Below are 26,901 nucleotides of genomic sequence, written 5' to 3'. Positions count from 1 at the left end.
AGAGAGACCCTGTCTATGCCGCCGTGCTCTGGCCCGACCTCCGGAGAGTCACGGTCTTCAACGCTGTCTTCCTGCTTGACCTTCAGAGAGACCCGGTCTTCGCCACCGTCCTCGGGCTCGAACCCGAGAGCCACCCTGTCTTCTCCGACGCGACCTTCAAAGCCACCCTGTCTTCTCCGACTCGACCGCTGGAGTTACCCGGTCTTACTCCGGTTCGACCCCCGAAGAGACCCGGTGCTCGCCTACTTTCGCCGGAGAGAGGCCAGACATCAGCGAAACCCGTTCTTCCTCCTGCTCGCCACCCAGAGGCGCTCCGCCTGCGGCGCCGTCCACTCGACCTCTGGAGAGATCCGGTGTCCTCCGCCTTTACTTTCAGAGGGACCCGGTCTTCTCCGCCGTTCTCCGGCTCGACCTCCGGAGAGACACGGTCCTCGGATTCGACCTCCAGAGAGACACGGTCCTCGGATTGGACCTCCAGAGAGACACGGTCCTTGGATTCGACCTCCGGAGCCACCCTGTCTTCTCCGACTCGACCGCCGGAGCGACACGATCTTCTACGACTCGACCTCTGGAGAGACACGGCCTTACTCCGGCCCGACCTCCAGAGAAACTCCACCTGCCACCTTGTCCTCCCGCTCGATCTTCTCCGACTCGATATCCGGAGAGACAGGCTCTTACTCCGGCCCGACCTCCAGAGAAACCGTTCTTCCTCCGCCTGCGACACCGTACTCGGGCTTGTCCTTGGGCTCGACCTCCGGAGAGACCCGGTCTTCGCCGCCGTCCTCAGGCGCGACCTCCAAAGAGACTCGTCTTATTCCTGCTCGACCTTTATTCCTCCGGCTGGACCTCCGGAGAAACCCAATGTTCTCTGGCTTAAGAAGGGGGCCGACGTGGCAGGCGGAGCTCCTCTGGAGGTCGAACCGGAGTAAGACCGGGTCTCTCCGGAGGTTGAGCCCGAGGACAAACCCGAGTCCGGCGTCGCAGGCGGAGCTCCTCTGGATGATCCGGAGGTCGAGCCGGAGGAAGAATGGGTTTTTCTGGAGGTCGGCCGGTGGACGGCTGCGAAGAACGGTCTCTCCGGAGGTCGAGCCGGAACAAGGCGGCGAACACCGGATCTCTCCAGAGGTCGAACCGGAGGAAGAACGAGTTTCTCCATAGGTCGGGCTGGTGGACGGCGGCGAACACCGGGTCGCTGCGGAGGTCAGCGTCGCAGGCGGAGCTCCTCTGGAGGGCGACCGTGTCTCTCCGGAGGTCGGAACAGTGGACGGTGGCGAAGACCGGGTCTCTCCAGAGGCCGAGCGGCAAGACAAGGTGGCAGGCGGAGTTCTTCTGGAGGGCGAGCAGGAGGAAGAACGGGTTTCTCTGGAGTAAGCCGAGTCGGATTAAGACCGGGTCTTTCCAGCGGCGAAGACGGGGTCGCTCTGGAGGTTGAGCAGGAGTAAGACCGGGACTCTCCGGAGGACGGCGTCGAGCGCCGGGTCTCTCCAGAGATCGAGCGGGAGGACAAGCAGGAGGCCAGCGTCGCAGTTGGAGCTCCTTTGGAGGTCGAGCCGGAGGAAGAACCGGTTTTTCTGGAGGTCGGCGGCGAAGACTGGGTCTCTCCCGAGGTCGTGCCGGAGGACGGCTGCGGACACCGTGTCTCTCCAGAGGTTTAGCGGGAGGACAAGCCGGAGGCCAGCGTCGCAGTTGGAGCTCCTTTGGAGGTCGAGCCGCAGTTGGAGCCCGAGACCGCGTCTCTCGGGACGTCGGCGGCGAAGACTGGGTCTCTCCAGAGGTCGTGCCGGAGGACGGTGGCGAAGACCGTGTCTCTCCGAAGTAAGACCGGGGCTCTCCGGAGATCGTGCCGGAGGACGGCGGCCCACTTTTCCTCGTGTCCACTGGCCCCTGGATTGGTTTCTGACATCTGCCAAGTAGTTCAGATGGAGTATAATGGCCCTTTATTCTGTCGACCATGGACCTCGATGTGCCTTGTCTTGGTCCATCATGGGACCCTTGTCACCAGTCTTTACTGCCAGCTGTCTAAAAAAGTCATAACAAAATTCCCGAAATAATGTATTTTGCAAACTGAGTCACTGATGGAAGAACACTACTAAGCTCTTTGTTAACAATACAATACAAATACTATGATCTAAGACTAGTAAGAACATACAGTAGCATACTGTAGCCATGTTGGTTACTTTTTTTATTCCACATGTATTCCGATATTATAAAACATTGCATGGGATTTTAGGAGAGATGCTGATGGACAAGCCCTGCATATTTCTGCAGTAGGTGAGGAGCGAAGACCGGTAGTGAGATAAGGTGAAGCAAAATATTCAAAACCATTCTCTCTAAAGGTCCTTTGACAGCTCTACTCAGAGGCAGCTTCTCTCTTTAGCCATCTCTTGCTGTCTCTAGCCTCTTCTCGAAATCGACTTTACATCCAGATCTTGTACAGGGACTCTCTGCAGCAGCAGCAGCAGCAGCAGCAACACACACACACACACACACACACACACACGCACACGCACACGCACACACGCCCAGATGACCACAGTCATGTTCAGACATACATACACACACCTATGGAAATGCACATACAGAAAGGAAGTCAATGATCTTTTGCTGGTTGCGAAGGTGAGTCATGCACACATACAGAGGGGATACAGAAATGCAGAGACAAATCCAAACAGAAGGAAATACATGTTAATCACTGTTCCACACATTGCTTGAAAAATTTAATGAATTACTTATACATACTGCTAGTTTAAAATGTATGCACTTAAAGCTTATAGATACCCTATATCCATAAGCTTTAAGTGCATACATTTGCAAAATCAGACCTTTGTGAAATCAGCCACACGCTATTCCAGGAGGAATAGAGACACTGCCAGTGGTGAAGAATAGAATAAATGTAACAACGTTGTCATCCCAGGTCCAACGCAATGAGGAACGCACAGACCTATACATCAGTGAAACCAAACAACCACTGCACAAACACAGGGCTCAACACAGGAGGGCAAACTCCTCAGGCTGAGACTTAGCAGTTTACCTACACCTGAAGAGTAAGGGGCACTCCTTTGATGACAACCATGTACATATTTTAGATAGGGAGGAAAAGTGGTTTTAAAGAGGAGTGAAGGGGGCCATCTCCTCAACTGGGGAGGACTATTACACTGCCTGTCCCTTATACTTACAATGCTGTCTTTACATCCCTTCCCAGGAGATTCAACAACCATTCACACTCGGCCTCAGGTGACTCCAAAAACTGTCGTCACAACAGCCAAGAACACTAACCAACCAACTGACATCAATGGCACTTGTAACGTTTTTAACATTGTCTCATCCACACGTGCACGCAGATATGCAGTCCTGCCGATGACTTCACAGTATTCCAGCAAGGTAGCTATAACACGCCAAGAAATGAAAATGCAAAGAAGAAAAATATGAACGTGGACAATACAGGATTCAAACTTTTTTTTTTCTTCCTTTTTTTTTTTTTTTTTTAAATCGACTCTGTTTATGAGGAAGGAAATACATTCAAATGATTATCAGACCTAAAGAATACACACAGTGTGTTTTGGTGAGTAACACTGAGTGTAACGAAAAATTTAGTTTGCTTACAAGCAAACTCCACATGGCACCTTTTTAAGGTTTAACATGTCTGAGCCAACTTAAGACTCTTTATATACATAAGACACCTTTGAGTTACCAGGAATTCCATTTGTCTTCTAACTGCCTCCCCACATCTTCAGCTCCTGCACCGAGCTAACACCCTCCTCTCCAATGAACCTTTCTAGAACAAACCTTTATCAACTCTCAATCCAACTCCCGGTAAATTAGAAAACAAGAAAACCGCAGAAAATTGTTGAAGTGTGTGTTACTGCCCAACATATTAATACACAGACTGTACATTAGACCAAACATACATTTTCTGCTCCCTCTGTGGATCAATGCAGCATACACAACTCACAGAAAACTGCCCCGGGACACCATGCAGCAAAAGAGAAAGAAAAGAACAAAAATTTAGACAATGATAAATGAGGGGAAAGAGAGAGAGCGAGAGAGAGATTTTCAGAACAAAAGAATAGTAAAATGTGAGAAGAGAAGAGAATCAGAATATGTTAAAAAAAAAAGAGATGGGGGAGTTTTGTTGTGGGGGAGGTAGAGAGGGAAAAGTAACTCCTAAATGAGTTCAGCAATTAAGAGCACTTCGTTAAGGAAGCTTTCAGTGACTAATGGACAAGACACACATGGGGTACACACACCACATGGGAAGAGTGATGGGCAAAGGCAGACATTTAACAGCTTCTACAGTCAGATCTTTGCATTTTCTTTCCTTCTCCCCTTCTCTCCCTCTCTCCCTCTCTTGTCTCCTCAGCTTACTTATAATGAAATCTGAAAAACACGACTTTCCATTCTCCACTTTTATCTAACTGCCTGTCTCTTACACTCTGCGCTTGATATTATTAAACAAAAGAGGTTTGCATTTCAGCCTACGTTTTGAAGGTCATCACTGAAAGGATTATGTACATTAAATGTCTGGCTGCTTAAAAAACTGTTTTATTTCATCACTTTTTGGTGTGCAAAGAAAATTCTGTTTTAATGACCATGCTCCATATCAGAATTTCATTTGGGCAAATAGGTTGACTCTGCAGTGTCTCAATTAGCGGGACTGGGATGCTTTATTTCTGTGTGCAGCGCCACTTTGTGATTTAGGCTGATTAGATGAGTGTATTTTTACATAACAGTCTACTTTAGCATAATTGCAAAGTCATGGTTACACACTGAATCACCATTTCTGCTCTCTGCGTGTAATGTGGCAGCACTGAACTGATATGAATGTAACATAAGTGCGTCTCGCTGGATTCCCTGCACATATGTCTCCCCATATTCTCTGAATCAAATCAAAGTAAGGTTCAAGAAATGCTTGCTGCATGTTGCTGTCCAGCTCTGTCTGGTTTACCTTCTGAGCACTGAGTCCACCAGGAGCTGTCTCAGGTTGTTACAATCAATTCACTTCCACACACTACACCACGGCTTGTAGTATCTATATTTATCCACATGTCCTGTGGCTCACAGCGAGGGCCAGACTGGGTTGTTTGAAGTCTGGAGATTGGAAAAGCCGGCTTGTGATTGGAAGGTCACAAGTTCGAATCGTAGTATAGGCTGGAAAAGATGTTGGTGTGGATGTTAAAGGTGCTGTCAGTAAAATATGTCTTTTTAGTAACATCTAGTGGCAGCTGTTTGCAGATGCATGTTAAAAATCGGAATCTTTACAAGTAAAAAACCTACATTCAAAATCCTTCTTGAAAATCAGCAAAATGTACCTAAAAGTAAAGTAAAAGTGGCTGTGTAACCCTTTTATATTAAAGTGACTGCTACAAGCACATCGAAGTACTTCTTTGTCACCCTGCAGTTACTCAGAGCTGCCAGAGTTTCACAACAACCAACAGAAGTCCAGTGAAATTATGATTATGAATAACTATTCTTGTAACTCATGAAACTGAAGGCACCTGGCTGTTTTTAACTATGTACATTATATTTTGTAATGCCATAGTAGTTTTTGTTTGTATTAACCGAACTAAAAGATATGCTGCTCTCATACACAGAGAGACGTATCTCAACAAAATGGTGATAATGTACGTAGTCTGATGTGAACGAATGGATTTTGGCCTGAGCTGATCCCGGCCTGACTTATTATCTCACTCCAGGACTGCTAACAATAGCTATGTAACAATGCAGTACATTATACAGTAGGTAGCCCCAGGCTGTGCCTCTCATGTGTTAGCATTACATGTGCGTCACAGAGTTAAGCATCCTTTTACCCTCAGTTTTGAAGAGTCCTCAAAGACATTTCTTTTATATAAAAAAATCCATTTGCTGCACAATAGTTTTTCTAAGTAGCAACTCCATTTCCTGTGAAAGAACACGCTCATCACATTTTGTACAAACCTTTGGTACAAGATGGATATGCCACCTCTACATCAGATACTTTGTCATTTTGTTTTGACTATATTTTTTATTTTTTGCAAGACAAACATAAGAGCAGTGAAAAATATGACCAGCTCTGGAGTGTTTCCTTCTTTCTCACACAGGGAACAACAAAAGCAAGAAGTTAAACATTATTCATATCTAGGATTTAATGCTAACTATTACTATTCTGTATTAATGTTCATATTGTAAAATGGAAGAAGTATCTCTGATGTGATACAGGATTTTGAAGGTCTGCTGCTTTCAAATGGTGCACACATTTACTCTGTTTTTCAAAGAGACCAACCAAAGTCTAGAGCAGACGGTTGTTAGTTTATGGGAGATTCTAGTATTTTCAGCAAATACTGAGCTGCACAGATCACACCTGTTGAGACAGCGAGTGACTGGCATTGATGAGCAGCTCTTAAAAGAAGCCTCTGATAAATGACACTGCGTGTGAAGGAATATTACAGATCGCACCTTTAGTTGGCTAACCTTCCCGAGCAACTTCTGTAGAGTTGATTGTGGCGAGCTGCCTCCAGTCGAGACCGCAGCACTCAGGTGTGAACATGTGAAACGAAGCAAGCTCTGAAACTTCTAACAAGGTTGAGAAAACAACTGAGAGCTGTAGGCTGTGCTCTGCAAACCCTCTTTTTTTAAAATAAAAGTTACCATTATATTTCTCTCTGCTCAGCCAATTTTGCTCTCATAGGCCATACAGTGCCATTTGTCTGTCATGTGCCTGTCATTATGCAACAATGAAAATCATGGTTCTAGTGTCTGGCTAAAGAAAATGATGACAAATTATCTAGGAGAGACTGAGTCAGGGTGCTTGGATTGGTATGAAAATGATGTCTAGCTATGGGTAATATGAAACACTCTGACAGTCTCTATACTCCACTGCTAAGAACAGGCTATAATGTCTTTCATATCATTTTAGTTTTGATTTTGAAGTTTTGATTGAATCACTTTCTCATCTGGTAGTTCAATTACATTTTTAATGGGAAACTAAATTGAGTTGAAATTGTTCCCTGTGTTAAAAAAAAAGAACCACCTGCCATTTTGATTGAAGAATAAAGTCACATTTTCCTCTTCTTGATTGCCCTCTCCTTTTTCATGTTCACTTCACCTGTCTTTAGAGATTAATTTTATCTTGACGCTGCTGTTTATTTCCTCACAATCCTTTGTAAACCACGACAGCTTTCGAAGAGGAAGGCTGAAATGAATCCACGCTTTTACTGTACATGCCTGACCGATTAATCGCGTATTTCTGTTTGTCCTGTCAATAAAGTTTCACTTACTTTGTAAACATCTAACTTCCTATAATCAATAATGGCTGACGTTGTTTTATAACTCTACTTTACTATATCTTATATAAACATTCATATATGCCACTCTCACGATTCACCGCCTACAGTGATGGATGATGATGATATTTTGTGCTAAGATAAATGATGATATCCTGGCCGAACAGACCAAACAGGAGACGCAGAGAGAGAGAGAGGTAATATTAGGTAAAGGGAAAAAAGAATGGCTCTGCAAAATAAAAAAAACAATAAGAGGCAGTCACGAAGAGATAAAAGAAGAGATTAACAAAAAAATGCAAAGTATGTGCAGGTCATAAGATGAAAAAAGTAATAACAATACTAAGATAAATCACGACTTTAAAAAAATACTAACTATCTTCGGTACAGTTATTAAGGCTCTTATTTCTTCCACTATGCAGTAACTACTTTTGTGCCTCATGGCTGCTCTTAGATTAAGAGAAAGCATCAGCAGTATCTGCATTAATACACACTATTGGACTTCAAGAGTTTCAGTAATTCATTTCCTGTTGTCCTGTGTTTGCATTCTGCTTGTTCTTAGTTCCTGAATTTTCATCAGCTAATTCAGTGATAAATTACTGTAATTAGTTTTGTTTTAAAAAAGGATTTAAATTCTTGAATTTATCTCTCGGAGACTATCAGGTACACTGAAATACACATTCGAGCAAGAGTTAAAGGATTAATAAGTGAGAGAGTGTGTTAGAGAGAGAGAGTTACACAGAAAATAAAGAGAGCGAGAGTGGTAATACCCTTGTGAGACCTCTGTATTTACTGCACTGTTAAGCAGCATTCATTTATCTTATGAAAAACCTGCTACACACACAAACACGCATATACACACACACATATATATATATATATATATATACACAGATGGGCCAGTGAGGGCCTTCTCCCCAGACAGCTCCTCTAATTAGCTCCTTTTAAATGAATGGGTTAAGCAGAGCTCTTTTTACAGTGTTGCTGGTACTACTAATGCATTGTATTTAATTATGTACTGCCACACACAAATGCAGACACATACACGCTTCTACAGGGCAGTATACATATGTCTTCAAAGCACAAACCTCTCCATCTTTTTTTCAAACAAATCCAGAAGAGGCACGCAGGTTGTGTCATCTGGATTCCTAGGAAGTAGAAGAGAAACTGGCAGGGTTACCGAGATGGAGCCTCTGCTTTATCTACTGGTAAGAAAAACACATTTATTTAGTTATTAAAATTTATTCGTAAAGATTTATTTTGGATTAGAAAGTATTAAGGGTGAAGGTCCAAGCAAAGCCTTTTGACATTTGATAGATATCAAGACAAACAATGTTATCAATACCATCATCCTGGACTTCAAGAGAAGTAAAAGACAGACAGAGAAAGAGAGACAGAGAGAGAGAGAGAGAGAGAGAGACAGAGAGAGAGAGAGGGATGTGGAGGAAGAATGAGAGTGAAGGAGAAGGAGGAAAAAATTAATTAAAAAAAAAACAATAATAGAGAGAAGAAAGGATAGGTAGACAGGAAGGAGAAGGGGGAAGATAAAGAGGGGGCGTTTAGGAGAAAAGAAGAGGAGGGAGGTGGTGTTTAATGTGTATGTTAAGGAGGAGTAAGATGAAAAGATGGAAGAGAAGGAGGAGGGGATGGAAGAGAAAGCAGAGACAGGAGAGGGAAGACAGGAAGAAAAAAGAAATATATTAAGAAAATCAAGAATTACACAGCTTTGTACAACCAAAGTCAAAGTCTGACTTTGTGAACCCAACTCTTTGTCATCTACATTTTCACTTTTAAAATATCATATTTTGAGAAAAAAATCATATCGCTTGTATAATACTGCTAATTTCTTCCTCCATATTTGTACCTTCTCTTGTCATGCCCTTCAGTAATCTGCACTGTATTCTGGGTAAAAAAAACAAGTCCCTGAAAATAGTCCATGGAATTTGTGTTCGGGGTTGTGTGGGATGTGAACTCCTCCTGTCACAATCTGCCCCTAGCTGCTCGACCCACGTCTCCAACCTCTTGTCACTGCTCTCAAGACATGTTTCCCCCCTCATCTCCCCAGACCTGCCCCTAAAAGCTGTTTGCTGACCCCCAAAAAGCAAAGATGATCCTGGATCAGATTTAGTGAGCATGGAAACGCTAGTCTATAACAGGGATAACACATAGACAAGAAACCATTAACTTAACCTGCATGTGTTTGGACTGCAGGAGCACCTGGAAGAGAGTCCTAGATTCAAACACAGCACCCTTTTGCTGCGAGGCCACTGTGCTTACCACCGCTGCTCTGTGCCGTCTGTGCCGCGAGTCAACTCTAACAAAATCAGGAAGGAAGACCATTCTGTGACCATGGAAGGAGGAACAGCCCCACAAGGTCATGGGAGTTTAATGTTGGAACAAATAAAAAGTTAAGAAAGCTATTCAAAACTTCCTCTTAATCACACGTTGCTTTGTTTGTCCTAAATAAAAAGAACAGCTTTGAACACAAATGGCAAATGAAGTAAGAGCAGTCTGTAGAAATTATACATAAAAAATTGAGGGAAAGAGACACAGGAGATAAAATACATTGGCAATAAAAAGTATGTGAACCTTTTGGAATTTCATGGTTTTCTGAGTAAATTTGTCATAAAATCTGATCTGATCTTCATCTAAGTCAAGGGGTATTGACAAATATAATGTGTCTTAAATAATACCACAAAAGAAAAAATGTATCTTTCATGTCTTTATTGAGAATAACCAAAAAATCCTCATAGTGCTTGTGGAAAAGGTATGTGAACCCTTGAATTAATGACCTCAAAAAAGCTAATTGGTGTCAGGTTTTAGCATACCTGGAGTCTCGTTAAGACAATGAGTTTGGGAGTGTGGACTAAAGCTACTTTGACTGATAAAAACCCCTCAAACTTTTGGAGTTTGTTTTGCAAAAGAAGAACATGTTTATGTGAGCCATGCCTCGCCAAAAAGAGCTTTCAGAGGATCTACGATCAAGAATTGTTGATTTACACAAAGCTGGCAAGGGTTACAAAGTGATTTCAAAGTCTTTAGAAATTCACCAGTCTACAGTTAGGCAAACAATCTACAAATGGAGACACTTTGGGACTGTTGCTACTCTACCAAGAAGTGGACGCCCAGTCAAAATGACACCAAGAGCACAACGAAGACTCATCAGTGAGGTAAAGAAACAACCCCGAACGACAGCCAAAGATTTGAAGGCATCATTGGAACTGGCTAACATCTCTGTTCATGAGTCTACAACACATAAAACATTGAACAAGCAGGGTATCTACGGCAGGACACCACGAAGGAAGCCACTGCTTACTAAAAAGAACATTGCTGCACGCCTGAAGTTTGCAAAAGAGCACATTGACACTCTACAGCGGTATTGGCAAAATGTTTTGTGGACTGATGAAACTAAGATTGAACTATTTCGAAAAAACACCCAGCACTACATCTGGCGTAGAAAGGGCACGGCATATCGTCATGAAAACATCATCCCAACCGTAAAGTATGGTGGAGGAAGCCTCATGATTTGGGCCTGCTTTGCTGCATCAGGGCCTGGCCAGCTTGCAATCATTGAGGGGAAGATGAATTCCCAAGTTTATCAGAGAATTCTTCAGGATGATCTGAGAATGTCTGTACATCAGCTGAAACTCTGTAGAAAGTGGGTGATGCAACAGGACAACAACCCAAAACACTGGAGCATGTCCACAACAGAATGGTTCCAGAAAAACAAAATCCGCCTTTTGGAGTGGCCAAGTCAGAGCCCAGACCTCAACCCAACAGAAATGCTATGGATTGACTTGAAGAGAGCCATACACATGAGACGTCCAAAGAATACTGCAGAGCTTAAGCAGTTCTGCCAGGAAGAATGGGCAAAAATTCCTCCTCAACGATGTGCAGTTCTGATCCAGAGCTACAGGAAGCGCCTGGTTGAGGTTATTGCTGCTAAGGGGGGGTCAACCAGTTATTAATTCTAAGGGTTCACTTACTTTTTCCACTGCCATTTTGAATGTTGAATGAGTGTGTTCAATAAAGACATGAAAGATCAGATTTTTTCTTGTGTTATTATTTTAGACACATTATATTTGTCAATACCCTTGACTCAGATGAAGATCAGATCAGATTTTATGACAAATTTATTCAGAAAACCATGACATTCCAAAAGGTTCACATACTTTTTCTTTCCACTGTATGTGTGTGAGAGAGAACAACCTCAACTCCTGAGTGAAGTTTATTGTTGTTTATTGAAGAAACTTGAGTTACCTCATCAAAAACTTCGAAACAAACTCAGTCTTAATGAGAACACTGGAACAAACACACACAATTCACCATTTACAGTTTTTCACTTCATAATGAGCCCCGAATACTTATTATTTCCTTCCATCATTTATCATTCATCCTTCCCTGTGGCATTAATAAGTCATGGGTGTACTTTTTTGCCATGACACCTCCCCCAATACGCTGGCAGGGGAGGGAGGCTGGTGAGAGAATGTGTGTACCCCCTGAAATATTAAACAGCCCCATGTTCAGCAGCTGTTAACCTGCTGTGTGTGTGTGTGTTTGTGTGTGTGGTCTTGTTTTACTATATTTGTGCGGTCTGAAATCTGGGAGTCTGTGGGGTTTGACCACTTTGTGGGGACCAAAATGCTGGACCCCCCCCCCCAACAAATTTACATGGTTGTTTGAGGGTAAAGACTTGGTTTTAGGGTTAGGTTAGAAGGGATGGTTTTGAAATATTGTGTTAAAAGAGTAGAATAAGCCTCCAGATAATGAATGTGAGTCAATGTAATGTCCTCTGAAAGTCATGTAAGTCCGACTGTGTGTATGTGTGTGTGTGTGTGTGTGTGTGTGTGTGTGTGTGTGTGTGTGTGTGTGTGTGTCCATGGTTGAATGTAGGACATTTGTTCTAGCTTCCCCATGGACATCACGACATTTCAAGCACAGAGTAGTACACAAGTGTGTCTGTGTGTGTGTGTGTGTGTGTGTGTGTGTGTGTGTGTGTGTGTGTGTGTGTGTGTGTGTGTAGTCCATTTGAATGCTATGAATATTTTAGATCCTCACAAATCAGGTCTGGCAGTCAATGATGATGGCGGTGATAATGATGACATTTGTGTCATATAATCTTCTAGTTATTAATTTATTTTTCTCTTATTTTGTATGAACTTCGAAACTCTCAAAAGTTTTGACTGATCAAGACGGATTACTTACTTTAAAAACAAAATCATATTTATGGTTCTAGACCTCTAATTTTCTACCTACAGATCCAGTTTTTCCAGCAAAATGAATAATGAATCATCAATGAAAACCAGTGCGGAATGAAATGAAAGCTAAATGGAAACTCAGTATACGTTTGTCTTGAAAAGTAGCTGTAAAGCCATGTTATCAATTGCTTGTACATTGTCAACATTAATTAGTTTGTGCTGTACGGCTTTAGAGTGTTGTGGTACATAGTCGCAAGCTGATTGTTATTACTTATATTTTTCAAAAAGATATGCAGGAAATTATGAGTATTTAATTCCACTTCCTACTATTTCTGGCAGCATTTTTTGCGCTCATCATGAAAGAACAAAATTTCTAGAAAGAGCAATGCTGGGAATGTGCTCTTTTGTCACTGTTGCTGAATGTATCAAAAAGATGTTCACTGAGATCATATTTCATTTGTTTTCTAAAAAAAAAGCAGATTTTGCAAAACAAATATCTACTTGCAGTGACTACTTCATTACTAAACCTCTTTAGACTCTGTTTAGGCGCTGGCAGTCTCAGTTTAACACAGAAAAAGTCTGAAATGCACAAGACACAATGTGTTTACTATCTTTCGACAGAAAACACAATCTTTCCGAACAGCATCCAATGTACTTTTTCTTCGTAAACCACTGATGGGTGAGTGAGGGTGCAAACCACAGACTCAAGTGCCGCAGCTTGTAAGATCGCTATCAACCTCAACCACCTCCTTGTAACATTGGAGCAGTACATAAATATAGGCTTGCATTCACACAAAATACCCCCGAACACAATCCAGGCAGTGTTCACCATCACAGGTCGATTGAGAAACAATTTACATTTTTCGGGACACAGGGTTGCCATGTAGCAAGAAACGTGTGTTTTGGCCGCATGGGGACATAAAATCCAAAATGCTTCTCTAAAAGAAGTTAATGAAAATCATTAAAAACAAGGCAGACAATGGGCCTTTTATCTACGCTAACAAAAGTTGTTATTACTTTTCTGATGTATCAGTTTTAGTTTGATGAGCACAATCTTCCCGATCAGAATTCAGAATTTCCAAATGTGACAACTAAAGACTCAGGTTTTGTATTTGCAGCTAATCAGATGAGTTAATATAGGGCACTCTAGTGGTATTAGGAAAGTTATCAGCTGTCAATTACATTATATCCAGATAAGGTATCCTGTTCATATGATTCACAGTAAGCAATCTGAAAGTTGATATGATACACCAAATGAAAAAAAACCACTGTGAACAGGCCTCTGAAAAATACTGACCTGCATCAACCACCTTGCATATCATTTGATACAATTGCTGGAATACTGCTGTGAATCAATAGTATTATCAGAAAATAGGGAATTAATGTACAGACAGTGAGCCCCAAAGACACATTATCTCCCACACACTTGTAAACATCTGCTGTTCAGTGATAGTTCTCCTGAGAAAAATGCACCACTTGAGTGGTAGAGAGGTCTCGTAAATGAGAAGGAATGGAAAGAAGAGAGGTGCGTCCTCCCAGTGGAACAGTGAAACGTGTGCGGAAGACACAGTAGCGTATATAGATATACATAAAATATAAACTTGTCAAATCAAATGATTTATTTATGTCTGAATATAAAATAAAAATTTGAATCCAGCCCTTTAAAGTGAGATAATATTTGTCTGAATGTATTTATTTTGACCAACAGGGTTTGCAGGAGGCATATTATTCTGACTGAGTTTAGATTAGTGGAAAACAAGACCATGTAAATTTGATATTGATGAAATTTCCAAGTGACTATATTTTATTGTGCAGTTATCTGAATAAGAAAAAATGTGATTGCATGAAAAATGGTGCACAAACAAATTTGACAAAAGGATGTTAGAAAAGAGAATCTAAAAAATATCCCACCAGATTAACAACAGCAAGTTCAAAACCAAGATCCTCTGGAGGGCCGAGTTATCCTGGGGTTCCCTCTTCATAATTTTAAACAAGTTGAGTCTATAAAGGCACTTTTGCCTGAATCACTTCTGACCTCTGGGACAGATAACCAAAGCCATAACCAAGAGATATAAAACCACAGATAGAACCATTGATAGACAGAATACCCTGAGTGATCTTAAAAATAAAAAGATATCTCTAAATGAAAGATGGAGGCCTCTGTGTGGACACAGCAGGCCAGTCACCCTGAACATACAAGATAAATTCAGGAATAAGAGAGGACAATCAGATAAAGCTCACTGCTCTATGATGCAGAGGCAAAGACAAGGAGACACTAGCTGTTTAGTAAACAGTACCATAATCAAACGTCGACATCAAAGTGGTGGAGATGAATTTCTTTCAAGTCTTTCAAATGAAAAACACAACTTGTACCTTGTCTCAGTCATTTGAACACTCAAATTTCCCAAGCTGAAACTAAGTGAAATCGTGTTGCAAAGTAAAATATTGCTTTGAAAGCAGGACAGGCAGCAAGAGAATGGAGAGAAACTAACAGGGAGAGATGGGAAGAACAAGAGAGGCGAACTAATTAAGGAGAAAGTGGCAGAAGGAGAGACGGGGAAGAGAAGGAATTGAGTCAGCGGGCTTTATTTGTCTCTATGAATGTGTGTGTGTTTGGACATGCTTGTCTAACTTCTAAATCCTCTGCAAAGTCAGAGGAGTCTTTCATTCCCAAGATGAGTAAACATTGGCCCACGTTCTGTCATCACGACGGCTGCGCCTTCAACCAAAAACAGCCTGTTTGTTTCTCTCGCTCTCCCCATGCCAACAGCCCATCTTATGGAGAACACATAGCAAGAGTACAGAAGTGAGTGTTGCCAAAAAATGAAAAATTTGATTATTGCTCCTCACCCATCCACTTAATGAGAAAATAGAAGAGGAGGCGAGGAGATAACACATATAGGCCATAATGTTCACACTCCCTCACACACAGAGCCCTCGCTGTATAGGATGCACAACTCATGAATAATACATGCTCCAGCTGTTATGAAAGCCGGCTATGATTTCTCATATTCTTACTATTCATATGCAAAGTTGGAGTTTGGTTAGCTAGTAGGAGATTCTTTTTCATTTTCTGTTGCCTTGTGGGGTGAAATTTTCAGCACTCCAAATCCAAATATGAGTTTATCACCCCTCCTCCGTCTGTCTTATCTTCCCATTCACTCCCCAGAGCACCCATTGGAGTCTGCCGCAATGCTGCTATCATAGCAGGAAACGTGTGGACCTTATATGTTGGCATTAGCTGCAATAATTCCTTTTTCAGTACAACATAATGTTGATTCAGAGACAGGAGCCTCCCAAAAAAATATCTCTCTGGTCAGTGTCTACTGCTCTTGGTTTGCAGGTCACCAGAGTGCAAGAAATATATATTTCTCTGTTGGACCCGCAGGACAGTTGTTTGTCAATAAAACACAGCTTATGCTGCACAAGCTGTTTGGGCAAATTTGATGGAAAGTGAATGCTTTTTGTGGAGCTGTAAAAAGATGGCTGGAATGTAGTGGAGATTGCCTTCTGTAGTGATAAATACAAAATAGGCCACCATTCCCAAGGCATTAGCCAAACCACACACATTGGCACATGAGTTTTTGTTGTCAAACATCATCACTACCATCTTTGCTAACTCATGGTTGGATTACCAAGCCAGTAAATCCCCCAAAGGCCCCATGTTCACAGCGAGGCAATTAGTTTCTGGCAACTTTAAGAAATTAGCTAAAGGTAAAATTGGTTAAAATTGTAAAAGGCTTAAGATGGCTGCTGCATTTTTAACTAATCATAAAAGGTTTGAAAACAAATCAAAACATTATGCAATAATCTATTTTTAATAGAATTTTGATATACACTTGTGGTTTAGTTTTCCTGACCATACAGTTCATCTTGTGTCTTTCCCTGCAGCCCTTCAACAGCATGGAGAGCAAAAAAGAGAATAACAAAGTAGTAAAGTAATAGACTGCATCACCTATAAAAACAGAGTTCAAAAGTACTCTTTTTGTTTTTGATTTTGTTTCTGTTTTTTGTTTTTTTGATTGTGTGTTTGTTCTGTTTTTTGTTTTTTTGTTTTTGTTTCACCCAACATCCCAGCTAAACCTTTCCTTTTCCCTTGCCGAAAAGCTGCAACAGCTCCAGCAAGTTTAACATTATATTAGCTCATTATATTAGCTCATCTTCCTAAATGCAAATGTCGACAAGAGTCAGCAGATACCAGATATATACAGTAAATGATTTATAACACACTGTCCATGCCCAATATTCAAATTTCAAACATTTGTTTGTTTCTCTGCACATAGTGTCAAGGGTTAATTGGGCTGAGTGTGACACTGCAATAAAGGAAAGACGGTCTAAAAGGTTGTGTAAGAGTGTTTGATCCTTTAAAACTGTTGTATAGTAGTGTTGTGTATTGATACTGTGTAAAAGTGGCTGTGGGTAACAACCCATATCCGGACAAAGACAGTAACAACAATATCCATTCACACAGTCGCGTATTTATACAGTTTCATGATGACTGACAGTGATGACTATGTATAACACATTTGATCCAATTGAAATTAGTTCTCTGTCAGTTGTGAAATAACAATAAAACAGAATAAATTGAAGTTTGCTTTGCCAGTGTCTGCAGCGGGGGTATCCTTAGCCACAGAATTTCCATGTGGATTATTACCACAGATGAATGTTGTTTGACAGAAATGTTCTCTTCAGAGTCTTACATCAAATAAAACTGAATTTAATTTTAAAAAAGGCCTGTCATATAAACACCATCTTCGTGTTATTTTTGAAAAATAAAGAATAATTGTGGCTTTAAACAGGTCCTGTCTGCTACAGATTAGTTTTTTAAGCTCTTAATTATCCAGCAATGTGTTTTAAAGATGAGAAATGTTGTGTATATTTTCAGGAATATGCTTTTTTCAAGCCTGGGACACCACATTCTTTTACAACAGACTAATGAGCAGCAGAGCTTTCACGGCGGGACTTTGAGGAAACCATAACAATACTGACAGTGTCGCTCAAACAAATTCCCCAGCCCCAGCTTTGTGCTCTGGTGATGGAGTTCAGACTGGTGAATTTCCAGTTGTGTTCTCCAAATTTGGAGCAAAAGAAAGCTGCATGTTTCATCTTCATTTGGAAAAGCTTTTGCTATAGGACAACATGCTCAGTGTTATAATGCTCAGTAACAGTGACCCAGTTAAAAAAAATTCCAGTTGTGTCTTCCTAAAACCAGTATAACAAGCAGGTTTTTCCACCAAATGTTCTGGTGTCTTTGTTGTTTAGGCTGAAACTTACACAGTGACCATTTACCAAAGATTACTACTCAGCAACGCCACAATGTCTCGGGCCCTCTCATTAATCCGACTATATCTTGCTGAATTTACCAGTTGGGAGGATTTTGCTCTGTAGACCTGACCCTGTCCTTCCATCGCAGCTTGTGCCTTGAGCCTCAGAAACCCATGCTATGCTATTACTCACAAATTTCATTAGAGGTCACTGTTACCCACCTGTCACACATTGAACACAGAGACACAATAGATGGAAAAGGTCGTCTTTGTTGTATAATTAATAAAGTAAAACGAAAAATGTTGCAGTTTATTCACAAAGGACAAAAACAGCATTTGGAAGTGTTGGATTATTCAAAGAAGAAAAATTACCATATCACTTTAGCATCTGCAGTGTCATAAAATTAAATTGACCATTTTTCTAATGAGCTTTCTGACAGCTGCTTGTACTTGTAAACCAAAGTCTGACAAACAGGAGGAAATCATATAATGACCAACAATCTTACACTGACTGTAACCCAAACCAAAATAATTCTCCTCTTCACCAAAAATATAGTAGGCTAGTTAAAATAAATTCATGTTAAATTAACAAGAGATACATAGTAAATTTTCATATTCTATATAAAATTTTATCTTTGAGGTCCACTCGTGTGGGACTATAACACTATGTGCTGTTGTCAACAGATGTTTTGCAATGGGGTTAATGACTGCAATGTATATACAACAAAGTGTTCCAGCATTTTTTTGACCTGAATGAAGAAAGCCCGTCACCACAAGCTTATGAATGTAATTAATACACCGTGTGAAACTTTTTACTTTTTTAGTGGATCATTTATTTTATAGTCAAACATGCAATAATAATCCAGGATGTGACTAATTGTGAAAGCAAAAACACTGGGTTTTTGTTTCAAGAAATCATTGAGGCTGTGAAAAAAGACAGAGAAGCAATTCACTTTAAATAGAGGTGCAGAGAGCTTTCTAAAAAGTGAAAAAAAAAAATGTTAGAAAAGCATCTATCATTTACAATTTGCATAGAAGTGATTTTCGAGTTCAACCCCTCGCTGGTTTGGTAAAATACTCTTGAGCCATGGGGAGACGAGGTCCTCTGCTGAGGTACTGCAGTAAAGCACGACAGCTGGCATGTCTGCATGGACAGGTTTTTATATCCAATCTGATTTGGTTACTGGGGCGATGACAAAGTTTGGGTTCAAAGTATCATCCAGGTTAGATGAAGGTAAACCATAAAAAGTCCATAAACAGATAAGATATGAATACCCAGCAATATCAGGAAGACATTCAACGTGACGGCCCCGCGACTGACATGCCACATACATGGTACGTTTATGCTTTTCCTTTTCAAATCTAATGTGATGTTTTGATCATCATTTGATCATCATCATTGTCATCTGTGGTTTAACTATTCTCATTCCATTATTCTTTTTGCATGAATGTTTTGTCCTTTATCTTTTTAAACAAAGTCATAAAAGTCAAAATCAAACAGAGATTGAAACACACAATAACCCCGTTAGTCTGTCTGAAGTTTACAGTGGATTTATGATTTTTTAGTCAGTTCAAATGAACAGAAAATGGTTAATGCAATACACTGTGCAGTTTCTGTAACAACAAGATACCGGTGTATTTTCAGTTCATAAAATAGTCTTTATAGTATAGTCTCATAAGATACTGTGTTTGTCTCTTCTGACAAGACCAAGGAAAAACAACATAGCAGCACATATGACTGATTAACACTTTTACCATGAATTTCTAATATGTACAAATACCATTATAACTTCAGATTTTATTTGAGAGTGCACTAATTGGCAGTTTTGTTTTTTGGGTACAAACAACACTCACCATGCTTTTTTGGATGTTTAATTACTGACCAAGAATATTTATTTTGCTATTGTAATTCCCCGGGGAGGAAGTATCTCAATGATGCAAATAAGACTGTGGGAGAGGTCACGGTCTGCTCTTCAACAGATGTCGTCCTTGTGCTGATTAAACAGCATTTTAAAATGGAAACTGAATGGTAATAATTATCATTATTTGTGGCATCTCATAAATGGATTTCCACAAAGTCAATATAGCCATAACATATAAATGAGTGTCTCTTATATATGTGTAGCACCCTTACACTCTATACCGTGCTCAAGGGGTTTTACTCACCTTAGGCTGGAATGATGGGGTGTTTGGGTTCAATTTCTTTGAAAATGATTGAATCAATAAATTACTGGAAAATATATTGGCCTATATAATAAAAAAAAATCTGAATTGACTTATATACCAAGATATCAAAACACAAACTCAAATGTCTTGTCTGTGGCAAATCACTTAGACCTCACCCCTTTTACACAATTTCTCCATGACAGATTAACATCAAATACTTAATAAAACTCTACAGTGGGCCTACACACACACTTACACACACCAAACAAAAACCGTTACAAGCCTGTCTGATGCCCTGGTGCGAAATCCTTACCCTCAGCAGGGCAAAACACAGAAAGTTCAACTCACAGTTTTGGCAGCAGTCCTTGAGAAACAGGTCCAAATCTGATGAGAGAAGCTAGATGGAAGCAGCAATGGAGTCATCCTCAAGATTGTTTTAACTACTTATTTTACTATTTGTAACATCATATCTTGCTCATGACTACTTTATCTCAACCTCTCCATTAACAATTTTTCTTTTTATTAAACTAAATTATTCTCAGTTTAATTACTTTACAGAATTATTGTCACCTAACTTTAATAGGAACTGACATGTTTTAATCCCTTACTTTTACAGCGGGGCTACATATGATATTTAGATCACTGTCAGCAAACTATATCAATTAAACATGATAAAAACTATCTCAACTTCAATTTCTCTCGGTTTCCGCATATTTGTACTGTAGCATTACAGTACAACTAAGTCTAATGCCCTTTTTAATTCAATAATCACACAAATTCAGTTCAGATAATATAAAGTTATTCTCAAATGGTACTTTCTAAAAAGATCAAGGTTTGAAGAAATGTTTCACACATTGGCATTTGTTGCAGTGGAGAAGTGAAACTAGTCTTTGCTCTTTTTTTTCAAGTTCAAAGATAATCTTTGTGATTGGTTTATTAGAAACATTGAAAGATGACAAAACAACAAGACTAATAATACCAGGAAGATTAACAATTAAAATATTTGTAATTACACAAACAACTTTTTGCTGTGACAACCTGTCTTTGTCTTCATAGCTTTTATCTTGTGGAACCTTGGATTTGACCCATACCAGCCTGCCTGGATCAAGTTTTTCATTATATTTCTTCACTCATTTATGTTACACTGAGAAAATAAAAAATTGCATTTCACTCAGCTTGTCTGCTTTGGTTATTATTCAGGCAGTTATGAAGGTTGATTGACCTCGTGCTGGAACTTTTTCCATACATAAATGCAAAACTCAGTATGTGTTCTTTGTGAAGGGAAGTGTGATTTAGATCATTTTTGTCCTTCCCTTTGTCATTCTTCCTCTTCTCATGCAGTGATCTTTTCAGTTCTTCGTTACCATGCTCCAAAAACAAGAGGCAGTGGTGGCTGCTCATGGTCAAACGTGTCACTGTGGCTTGCCTCCTCATCAGTATGACTCTGCTGTACTGTCTGTCTACACTACGGATTAACTTCAGTCCACCAGAGTAAGAATCTGTCACAGCATTGCCTAAAATAGTATAACAGTCCCATAGCAACCTCTGAAAATGTTGGAAAACATATTGGCAGTTATTAGGATTATAAAGGCTCCAGTAAAATAAAGCTTTACCATAAGTTCTGTCCAGTCTGCAGAGGCAAAATATTTTCAGAAAAGGATATTCAGTAAAAAAAAAAAAAAAAAGTAGAAAGAAATCACAGACATGGCAAATAAGCTTGTTAGGATTTTCTTGTTAAGCTTCAAACCATTAACCTTTTCGCTTATAGACCGTATGTTCTAATTTTACCACTTAATACTGATGCTTATTTATGATCCTTATCTAAACAGAAGTGTGCCTCTGTTATCGTTGGTTTATTTATTGACTGTGTGAGCCTTGAAACAAAGTATTCACTTGTGCTATAATAAGTACATGAGTGGAAAATGCTGTAAACTTGGATATTTTGGCAAAAGATAAAAAATATTGTTGCATGCAAAGACATGAATTGGCTCCATATCAATAGTACACATTACATTATAGTTTTCAGTGTAGAGAGATTTTTAAGATAAATTGTGGCACTAATGAACTTCCATATTATGACTTTTTTCTAGGCTCCCAGTGCCTCTCTCCTGTGCTCCTCAACCAGGCCAACACAACACCCAGTCATCCACCAATGGCAGACAGCAAGACAATAACATCTGTGTTCCTAAAGTGGACCTCATGTTTATGAAGACCCATAAAACTGGAAGCAGCACCTTCATCAACATCCTGTTCCGCTTTGGAGAGAAGCACAAACTCAAATTTGCCTTCCCCAGCAGCCGAAACGACTTCTTCTACCCCTCACCTTTTCAGCATACGTACGTTCAAGGCTTTAAATCTGGAATGTGTTTTAATGTCATTTGTAACCACATGCGTTTCGATGCGTCCGAGGTGGCCAAAGTGATGCCTAGAGACACCTTCTACATCACCATCCTGCGAGATCCTGCAGAGCTCTTTGAGTCGTCCTTCCATTACTTTCGTCATGTTGTTCCTCTGACCTGGAGGATACCAGGTGAAGACAAGATGTCCGAGTTCCTGCGTGATCCCAAACTCTACTTCAGCCCAAATGGAATTAACTCCTTCTACCTGAAGAACCTGCTCTTCTTTGACTTTGGGCAGGACAACACCCTGGATCCAGATGACCCCCGTGTAGAGGAGAGCATCCGGCTCATTGGTGAGCGTTTTCACTCGTTCATACTAATGGAGCACTTTGAGGAATCACTCATTCTGCTCAAGGATACTCTCTGCTGGGAGATGGACGACATCCTCTTCTTCAAGCTCAACTCCCGTAAGGAATCCACTGTATCTAAAATGAGCCCAGAACTGAGGGCAAAGGCCTTGCAGTGGAACGGTGTTGACTGGAAGCTTTACAAACATTTTAACCTGACCTTCTGGGAGAAAGTGGAGGCTTACGGAAGAGAGCGTATGGCAAAGGATGTGGCAGAGCTCAGGAGGAGGAATGCAGAGATGGTGGAGATCTGCATTGAGGGAGGTCACTCTGTTGCCGCTGGAAACATTCATGAAGACGCCATGCAGCCGTGGCAGCCCATCGGAGAAAAGTCCATCATGGGATACAACTTGAATAAAAATATAGACAAAGCCTATGAGCAGTTGTGCCGAAAGATGTTGACCCAAGAAATTCAATATCTGACAGACTTGGGCGCTAACCTGTGGCTCACTAAGCTGTTGGGACATGTGAGGAATATCATTAACTGGTGATGAAACACACGAGACAAAAGCTGAATGAGCCTTTGAAGGAACGACTGAAAAGTAGATATGGTGAAGAGTGATGTTTTCAGAATATCTCATTATTTATGTCCTTTGCTCTAAATTACCATGCCACTTTTTTATTGTCTGATGTCAGATGTAACCAAACACCATACTGTATTTGTTCCAGTCTGGATGAGATTATCAAGATGTACAGAACATGAAACAAGCTCCAGCCAATATCATCCAGTTGCAGAGTCACAGTGAAAGTAGCTCTAAACCCTAAATGGTGGCACCTAAACCATTAACAGCAGCTGCACATGCACACATGCAAAGGTGCTCCATCTGCAGGCGAGAAAAGCAATAGCAACTGCAGATTTGACACTTGCTGGCATTGCATGTGATGTGTATTATAAAATAACAGGTTTTTTTTGTTTGTTTGTTTTTTTGGTAGCTGCTATGTTTGTTAAATTACAATGTAATATGTGCATCAAACTTCCAAATATCCAATATTCATTTGCATGTTTAAAAAACGAATCCTATCCACATCTGTGTCTGTAATTAAATGGTGGTATTTATATAATATGAATGCAGCCTCTATGTTAGGAAAGCTTAATCTCCTTTCATGCTATCTTGCATTTAAAAAAGAATCACACACTCATTTCTTTAGTCTTCTCATATTTGTTGGTTTGACTTGTGTGTATACCTATAAAGGAAGCGTGTTTTGGTAGGTTTTTCTTTTAGGAAGATTTTAGCCTGTGACAGATGCAGCATCAAAGTACATTCATTAAATAGCTTCTTCTTAACACACCATCATCTGAGGGATAGAAATTCAATCTAAAAGATTGATCTAAATCCTTAGACAATGGGTGGTAATATTTTATATTGGCTACCGCTGTGATATGAAGTTGCACTGCAAAATTATGCAAAGTGGCGAGGTGACATGTGGCTGCTTTTCAAGGAGTAAAATCAATAATGTCATTAGCCATAAGCCTGGCTGCTGAGAATATGAATATCAGGCTTTTCATTCCCCATTAGAAGTGTTCACACTAGATTTAGACTTTGACAGACAGGAACAAAAACACATTTTTCTCAGTACTTGACATTAATGTATTAGTTTAACAGCAAAAATATAAAGATGAAATAAGAAATATCCCCAAATGGACTGTAACATAATAGTGAGAACACCTTTCTCTCTTCTTCGCCTGTTCACCGGATGTTTGCGGTTGTCTTCAGGAGCCTGTCAACAGAATTTTCACTGCCCTTAAAAGCTGTTTTACAGTTGCACCATAAAAAAATTGTTATGTTTTTCATTGGTACCAAGCTAGCAAAAAACTAAAACTCTTCAATCACAATACCACATTATATGTTTTGATATTAGACACTGCTGCTTATCATTTTGTGTGATGCCTGTGTTCAAGTATTTAAGTATTTCACGGAGCACAATTTTGACCTCAAAGGAGCAGCAGTGACCAAAAGATTTGTTTGAGTTGAGTCAGTGTCTTTCTGCTGCTCTATTTACATGAGAGTGGCAATAGTTTTGAAAGGAATATAATTTGTGTGTGCGCATGTGAGTTTATGTGCACATACTGTAATCCTTCTCCAAAACAACTTCTTCCTTCATTTTCTTTGAGTCCAAGACCGAAAATTATACTTCAGGTTTGATACATGGATATCAACACAGACAGACACACAAACAGACTGAAAGCTTAAGGTAAAGTGAATGCATCTCTTGTCAGGCTGTTGGTTTCATTGCTGAGCCATGAGGAGGTAAACATTAGCCCGCTGTTGACATTTTGGGTCAATTTTTATTTTCCTCTGAGCAAAAACAATGTGCTGATAACTTTGAACCAGCCTTTGCTGGAGCTCTCTCACTCAACCACTGTTAACTCTCGCTATAGTCCACACAATGAGCCTTATTTTGCTCTCCGATCCTTCACTTTGCAAGTAGACACTGGTGTCCTTTGCATTAGACCCATTTTTCTTCATTATCAACTTGACCATCTCTGCTAGAAACCCCCCCAATTGTTCGTTCTTCTCCTTCGTAAAAGCAGAGCAAAAACTGATTTGAATAACTACTGGCCCACCTACAATCTGTTGTTTTTGCTTTGCAGACATTTTACAGCATCAGTTGACCTTTAACAATCCCTTGTAAATCATTGACAGAAATTCTATTTAAAGACTCATCGATCTGGTTTCAAGACTGACCATGTTGCACTCACTGACACAACCACAGCTGCATTACACAAGAGAAAACTTTTCACTCCTCTTTTTCCAGAGATCTCCTAAAAATCTGATTCTGAAGATTAAGTCGTACCTTTTTCCTGGATCAGTCTCATGGTTGCCATTTGTCTACCAATGCTTTAAAATCCTATTCATACCGCACATCTAAATGTAATAATAGGCAGTGTTCAATCTCTGATGACAAAAGATAGTCATATCATGGTCACTTTCTAAATGTGCTACTCTACATCTTTATTCCACCATTGTGCTCTTTTCTTGCACATGCAGTTTCATCTTAGCTTTTTTCTGAAGCACCATTCATATTAGAAATGTGAACACCTTCGAAAAATGTCCCCAGAAAATAATACAGGGATTTTTATCTCAGACACCATATAGGTAATGGTATGACAAATGGTCAACTTCAGATTCAAAGTCCAGATTTTTATCTAAGTCATAACACTGCAATTCATAGTCAATGAATCTAATTGCATCTTTGTATTTCAATAATTATTCATTTATTTATTCATTCATTCATTTAATTATTTATTCATTTATTTTTACCGTCACCACTTCTGACATGGAAAAAAAGAGAATCCTTGTATTTGTATGGGATAAACGAACTCTCTGGTTAGACGATGTTGCACAGTAAATGTTTATTGTGTTTGGTACGTACCGTTAAACCAGATGAACAATGACAAACAGGTATAAATCATAAAATCGACTTTTATGCTCACCAATCTTTTTACGCCTTTTAAACCACTCAAGCTGGATATCAATGTTTTCCGATGCTTTCCAGTGGAGCATGTGTTTACCACTATGGTGACAGAAGTGCAGATCAATCTGAGAGAAAATTATGACTTTTAATGACACAAAATGTTTTGGGTCCAAAAGCTTTTAGATTCCCTACAATGTCCTCGAGAGGGACAAAGTTAAGTCATATCACCTGACTTAAAACATCACTGGTGTTTTAAGTGACATGAGGATGGCAACAAATTTGATATTTTGTTGATGTCGTATCCCTTTAAAGCTCTGTATGCTACTGTGTATACTACTACTGTGTTTTAATATCCTGTGCAACCCCTTGTGTTTCCACAAGCCGTCCTTCCATTACTTTGGTCAAGTTGTTCCTCTGGATCCCAGGGGGGGAGATACCTGCTCTTCTAATGACCCCCATGTAGAGGAGAGCATCAGCCTGACACTGCTGAGTGTTTTCACTTGGTCGTGCTAATGGAGCACATTGAAGAATCACTCATCCTGCTCAAGGACACCCTCTGCTGGGAGATGGACGACGTCCTTTTCTTCAAGGTCCACTCCCTTAAGCTAAACTGAACCCAGAACTGAGGGCAAAGGCCTTGTAGTGGAAACGTGTTGAATGGATGACTTACAAACATTTCAACGATGGTGGAGATCTGCATTAAGGGAGGTCAGTCTGAGGAGGCTTTGCAGCCATGGCAGTTCATTAAAAAAAAAACATTTCAACTTTAAATGTGACTTAACCAATTTCAGTTGTTTTTAGTTTTTTTTGTAGTTTTTTGAATTTCACTCTGGCTTAGTGATAGGGACAGGGAG

General features: G+C 40.2%; 1 protein-coding gene and 1 long non-coding RNA gene across 2 annotated transcripts; both read left to right on the top strand.

Annotated features, from left to right (window-relative positions):
• The first annotated feature begins 7,313 nt into the window (after nucleotides 1-7,313).
• Nucleotides 7,314-9,613, top strand: LOC130165419 (uncharacterized). Its single transcript, XR_008826796.1, has 3 exons — nucleotides 7,314-7,456; nucleotides 8,374-8,464; nucleotides 9,468-9,613. It is a non-coding gene; the product is annotated as an uncharacterized LOC130165419 (long non-coding RNA).
• An 11,679-nt stretch (nucleotides 9,614-21,292) lies between these two features.
• Nucleotides 21,293-23,121, top strand: LOC130166969 (galactosylceramide sulfotransferase-like). The gene is made up of 2 exons (XM_056372842.1): nucleotides 21,293-21,375; nucleotides 21,975-23,121. The coding sequence occupies exons 1-2, from the start codon at nucleotides 21,323-21,325 to the stop codon at nucleotides 23,119-23,121; spliced, it is 1,200 nt and encodes a 399-aa protein (XP_056228817.1). The 5' UTR covers nucleotides 21,293-21,322.
• The last annotated feature ends 3,780 nt before the right edge of the window (nucleotides 23,122-26,901 follow it).

Source organism: Seriola aureovittata, chromosome 3 (assembly GCF_021018895.1).
Source record: "Seriola aureovittata isolate HTS-2021-v1 ecotype China chromosome 3, ASM2101889v1, whole genome shotgun sequence".
NCBI lineage: Eukaryota > Metazoa > Chordata > Actinopteri > Carangiformes > Carangidae > Seriola > Seriola aureovittata.
The sequence above is the reverse complement of the archived record's forward strand: the minus strand, read 5'-3'. Positions and strand labels throughout refer to the sequence as shown.

Coding starts and splice junctions, on each gene's coding strand:
- LOC130166969 (XM_056372842.1), top strand. CDS start 21,323: ATGACTCTGCTGTACTGTCTGTCTACACTACGGATTAACTTCAGTCCA. Junction 21,376..21,974: donor ATTAACTTCAGTCCACCAGA/GTAAGAATCTGT, acceptor ACTTTTTTCTAG/GCTCCCAGTGCCTCTCTCCT.